The sequence below is a fragment of the Meleagris gallopavo genome, chromosome 3 (genome assembly GCF_000146605.3).
Source record: "Meleagris gallopavo isolate NT-WF06-2002-E0010 breed Aviagen turkey brand Nicholas breeding stock chromosome 3, Turkey_5.1, whole genome shotgun sequence".
In the NCBI taxonomy this organism is placed as follows: domain Eukaryota; kingdom Metazoa; phylum Chordata; class Aves; order Galliformes; family Phasianidae; genus Meleagris; species Meleagris gallopavo.
In genome coordinates, this window is record NC_015013.2 from 49,983,725 (window position 1) to 49,989,724 (window position 6,000).

Consider the following 6,000-nt stretch of genomic DNA (forward strand, 5'->3'; position numbering starts at 1 on the left):
CAACCCTGTGTCTGGGTGCTTACAGAAGTGCTGCTGGTCAGACTGCAGAACTACAGTTCACCACCATAAGCCAATTTTTCTATGCTGTTTAAGAGCTTTTGATTTCAGATGATACATCTGACCCCCTTCTGAACAGACCCATTATTCCTTTTCATTCGTAGGAACAAGTTCTTTTTCCAAATGAAGCTCCCACATGCTGCTATTTTGTTGTTAAACCAGGTCAGACATGGCAAAGCACTGAAACACTAACAATAGAGGGGACAGAAATTTATTTTAACAAATTCTCAGTGAGCAAAGCTATGTCAAACACATTAGAGACTTGCATGCTTCGGGCTGCTTTTCTTTTGTTACTTTGGTTTAATCTAAGTAATTTTTCAGATTCACTTTTCCAGAGGTTTCTAGTTTTATGCTATTCCTAGATCTGAGAAAGATACGCATGTGTCTAATTACAAAGCACAGACATGTAATACTTGCTTGAAGACTGTAATATAACAATTGGTACCTCTGGGAAGTATAGTTATAGAACAGAGAGAGTTATGAAGAAAAAAAAACCAAAACACCACCCTAGTGTGGAGTTTTGTACAGCTAGAGTGATATCATTTTCTCACCTAGATACTGAGATGATTAAAAAAGGAAAAAGAATTACAAAAGAAAATGAATGTTTTAATTTCCAAATGGGAACACTGGCATCTTACACTTGACTTTATAAGTGGATGGGCCAAAAGCAGAACAGGCCAGCTCAGAGATGTTACACTTATCAGAAAGTCATGAGGAAAGGTGGCTACTGCTTGTCAGGCTTAATTATAGAATCACACTGTTATTATCACTTGAAGTAAGTCAACCGTCAACACAGCGCAGTGTTGGCTATGGAATGAAGATAGATAGATTATTCCATAAAAGGTATTTAAATGAAGTTTTAAAAATAGCCAGTCTTTATGAGTCTCTTGTAGAAGTAGCCTCCCACCCATCACTTTTTCCTCTCTGGTTGTGACTTGACTGTTTAAATTGTATCTGTTCCTTAACGGGACTGTGTTGACATAATACCAGCAGACAACAAGCGTTACCACTAATGGATGCCAGGAGGTAGGAAGCTGTTCCATGAGACTAGCAATGAATGCTAAGCAAACACTTTTTCCCAGACTAATTCCTATATTTTGGTAAATAAAGCTTCCAAATCTGTCATTTTCAACTATCTTACCTGCCTTTTACAATTGATCACTTAGAATACTACTTAGAGCATAAGCAAGGAAACATTCCAGAAGATGAACAGCTTACTTCCACAAGATAGACAGTGCACATTCATTTTACTTTCAAGACTTGTGCTGGCCTCAGGAGTTCACATTTATTCTCAGTGTTCTCTCACTTATTCCATCTCTCTTTAATTCACTGAATTGCAAGCATCTCTTACCTTGACAACAGTTACCAACCCATCATTGCTATTTGGATCGGTCAGGATAGTAAATTGGCCTGTCGGGTCTCCCCCCGTCATTTGGTACCTCGCATTCCACGCAGGCGTGTGTGGCTGATCTTTATCTGTTACTGTTAGGTTAGCTACTATGACATCCACTCTGTTTTCTGGTACTTCACCATAGAACTGCAAAAAGAACAAAGACTGTCATCATAGTCATAAATACATGCAAGAGCTGTACTGTAGTCCACACGCTGGCATCCACTTCGTTTGGTACTGGAGCATCTCTCACATCACTGGAGCCCTGACAACTTATCTAACAAAGCTCACCTGAGGCCAACCAGAAAATGGACAATTCGAATCCCTAATCAACTTTTGCTTTGGGTCTAAGGAGAATACCATATCTAAGGTATATATTATATGCTGCATGTATTTAAGTCCTACCTGCCGATAAGCTATTGAATAAGTAATAAACATTTACCATCTGTGAGCATGATGAGAAAAGTGGGGAATAGTTATAAATATGCACATCCTTCCATTAATCCTAACCAGTACTTACAGTCATAGCAGTGAACTCTGGAGGATTGTCATTGACATCTGTCACAGTGATGACAGCAGTTGCTGTGTTTGAAAGACCATATGTTGGGTTTCCTTCCATGTCCGTAGCTTGAATTATTAATGTATATTGTTGTACTTTCTAAAACACAAAATGACATCAACATAAGTTTTAGACAAAACCAATATTACTGTAGGACAGCAGGTGTTTCCAAAATTACATGTCGCTAAGCATTGAGCTCATTGTACTGTTTATTCTAGTTAGCATCATTTGAAATGATAGAAGCAAAGTTTGTACCACAGAAATAATGCACCAGGTTGCATTCAACTCTGTTGACAACCACCTGACTTTCCAAATACCACTAAGATAACCACAGACTGCCTACTTCCTATTTTCAAAATTCAAAATACTTTAGGCAGTTAATGCTATTATCACAGGTTTAGAAACACTTTTTTTTTTAATGAGAAGAAAAACAAGCAAAAAAGAAACAGCAGTGCACAGTTTACACTATAACAGAATTAAGTCCTCAAAAGCATTTCAGAGGACTGAGCAAAGGTACATCCATTGGCCAAGCCACCATAACGGTCAGGCCTAAGTATAGAAGGGTAGTTGCAACTTCTTGCCATTCCTATGGAAACAAACAGTGTCAGGGCTTACTGAGACCAGTGGGGGAGGGAGCTACCCAGCAAACTACTTCCATAAATGTTTAACACTCTAGAGAAGATGGCTGCTGCCTCCTCCCTTGTGTGGTGTTACTTAGGCTCTGTGAGCCAGGGAGCCACGCTCTCCGGCAGGCCTGAAGGGAGGCCAGCGTTCCCAAGCACAGCTACTTTTCTCTGTAAAAGAAATGCCCTGCTGGGAGCTGGCCTCTGACTGGTTGGCTTTGTAACACACAGCTGACACAGTTGTAGTTAAAAATAAGAATAAAGAAATAAAATTAGAAACACTGACACAATGCTGCTTGGAAGTTGCTTTTAACTCATCCATAGTTTCTACCATGAAATGAAAACACTGCGTGTATGTTTTTGTTTTTCAGTTTCAAATTTAGTTCAGAAAGAGAGAGCTAGGTGCTATCATCATAAGTTCAATTCTTTCAAAAAGAAAACTCAAACATAAGAAGTTAATGTTACTTTGAAACATCAATTCCAGTTTGCCAACACAGCCAAAATCTTTGCAGCAAAATAAAAATACTTTTAAAAAGCATAATTTTCCACTTGGTAACATAATTTCTCCCATTAGTTAAAAACTGAGCTTTGTGACCGATTATTTCTCATGTAAATAGCTTAGGAAATAGAATTACTGACACAAAAATTAGTAAGGACAATGACACTGATGATATCTTTTTTGTTTTTCCGCAACGCAGTGCTAGAAATGAGAGATGCAAAGAATATACACACTTCTATTCTGCAAATACAAGCTACTGAATATAAAGTTTTAAAACAAATGTATTCATCTTTATCTGACATTGAAGATAGTTTATGCTCATGTCCTCTTTCACAAAGGAACTCCTTCAAGACACTGCCTATTATTGCATAAGCATCCCATGGGTCTTTTTTAAACAAAAACAATACTAATCTTATTTATAGAGAAATGTAATATATACATTCAATAACACACACATATGTATACACATTCTGCTTTGGAAAATACACTTGCAAAGTGACCTTCGTAAGTCTTAAGTAAACATCCTAAAGGTTTCATTTACGACACCAACACGAGAAACAGTCAGAAGGGAATCAAAGAAATACTTTTGGTGCTTTCATCCAGGAAAAAATATACTTTACTTATAGTGAAGCAATAAAATCTAGAGCAGCATTGAAGTAAATCTTGCAGCCAGATGATTCTAAGTTATTGAAACAGCAGGTGCTTCTGATTCATCTGGGTCTTAGCACATTGATCCCAAGCAGCAAATTTCATTAAGGAAACTCCATTATTATTACATGGAGACTCAACTTTCACACAATCTTCTTATTTAATTCCAACAGAAGAAGCGCATGGGAAATTCTCCTCAAAATGTCCCAAAAGTCAGCAGTTACGTGAGTTCTTTTCCTGTCTGTCCTTCTCCCACCCCTTTCCAGCACTCAGATATGTGAGATTCAACTGCTGGGGAATGAAACTTCAGGAAAATCAGCATGCACACAACTTTTACAGGCATGGGGAAAATAGGGGAGGTTGCTCTCCTCGTTTTACTGAGAGTTGAGAAGCAGCCAGGAGTAAGCCGTTGAGCATGTGTCAGCAGCCTGCAACAGAAACTTTGCAGCAACACATCTGAAAACGAGCTGGCAGCTTCAAGAAAGAACACAGACCTCATCAGGTCAAATCTTTCCACTTCAACACAGGCCAAATAAAAAAGAGCACTTCACTGAATTAACCTCACGTGAGATAGGAATGCCTGTGTGTAAATTTAAGTATCCTGCCTGACTTCTGTACCTCCAGCAGCAGAAAGGCAGATGTTTTAACGCTGAAGCAGATTCTTCCACAGCAGCAGTTGAAGAAATGAGAGCAGCTGGAGCTCATGAAAAAGCATCTTCTGGGAAACAAGTGAAAGATTCCTTCTGCCTTCAGCTGAGTACTTAAGCAATTCTCCCTTCCTGTGCACGTTCATGTGGACAATGCATTGTCTGTATTTAACCTAAAATGCCCCAGCAGATTATTGAAAGTTAATATGCTGCAACTTTTGTTAGCCCTGGAGAGTTCAGACAGTTGGACTAGCTGATCTTCCAAGGTCCCTTTCAACTGAACTATTCTATTAGGAATGCTATCAGGGGGACCACTTTTTTTTTTTTAATGACTTCAACACTTATGCTCACGTAAGAGTTTACAACAGTACTCAGTATTTAGTGAGCCCAATTAGAATTTCACAAAGGGGGTCAAGACTCAAAGAAAAGAGAAGACTGTGGTAGCCCAGAGGAGGCTCATGGACATCACCTCTGCAGTGAAGTCCTAGTACAACATAGCATTCCCCAGAGCACTGTCAGAAGCCCTGCTTGATTCAGATCTGGCTTTTGAGAACCCTTGTTGTTTTGATTAAATTGACTCTCACGAAACTCAGGAAATGAAGGAAGCAAAGCAATAGCTTGGGAAGGAAACCAATTTATCTCATATTAGTCTAATTTAATATTTCTATGCTTTAAAATTAATCATTAATATTCAACATGTGCAATAAATGTTTATAAATACGCATTTGGGTATCAGTACAGTGATCCTCTGGGAAAACTGATGGCAAATGACAAGTCTTCTTCCAAAGTTAATATGAGCATCAAAGCTGCAAAGACTGCTGGTTTCTTCCAAGTTAAATCGCAGTAAAGCTAGTCACTAAGCAATAAAACTCTGAGTTATCTCTATGTGTTTACCTGCCAAAAGGTAAAAAGTGTACCTACCTGTCAAAGATGACCAGGGGATTTTAAAAACAAGAGCAGGCCACCCATCATTCTTTTAGCACTGCAATACTATAAGGTTCAGGGTTTTCCTTTCCTTAATTCCAGTCTCACAAAAACCAATTTTAACAGAAGAAATATTAATAAAACTTTTTTAAAAATTAACCACAATATCTGTTTGTCTGTCTAGCTTTTTGAAGCTTCTGGTAGACACTTTAAAACTGCCAAGTGCAGTAAAATATTAATATCCAATCAAGAGCACCCTTTATTCTCCATTTTGAGTAAGTATACGCAAACAGCTAAAAGCTGAACTTCACATTTAATTAAAAAAGAATTTCAGATTCAATATGCTAAAATGAGGTTAGTAAAAACAAAACTGAGGACAAGATGCGTTCAATTAAAATTTGTTTGGATTTTATAGTTTCTTTATGAAATAACTGTCGTCTCTTGTGAAGTCTGAGGTAGTTGAAAAATATAGCTAGCCCATGTAACACATCCGAAGTGAAGAGGGAAATATTTTCACCTCACAGCCTGGTAAACCAGAGCAGAGGACTTGGCACCTTCTCTCACCAGTGGAGGGCTCAGTACAGAACTGTCTGCACAGAATGGCATTTGTCCAGAACGTGGCAGGTAGCTACTGACGGATTTTTTTTTTTTTT

General features: G+C 38.3%; 1 protein-coding gene across 1 annotated transcript in view; it reads right to left on the bottom strand.

Moving 5' to 3' along the window:
- CDH2 (cadherin 2) overlaps window positions 1-6,000 on the bottom strand; it is a 102,132-nt gene that overhangs the window by 24,107 nt on the left and 72,025 nt on the right. The window contains exons 7-8 of the mRNA XM_010708857.3: window positions 1,968-2,105; window positions 1,409-1,594 (exon numbers count right to left, since the gene is read on the bottom strand). Of these exons, the coding sequence (XP_010707159.1) occupies window positions 1,409-1,594; window positions 1,968-2,105 (324 nt within the window). The remainder of the gene's footprint in view (window positions 1-1,408; window positions 1,595-1,967; window positions 2,106-6,000) is intronic.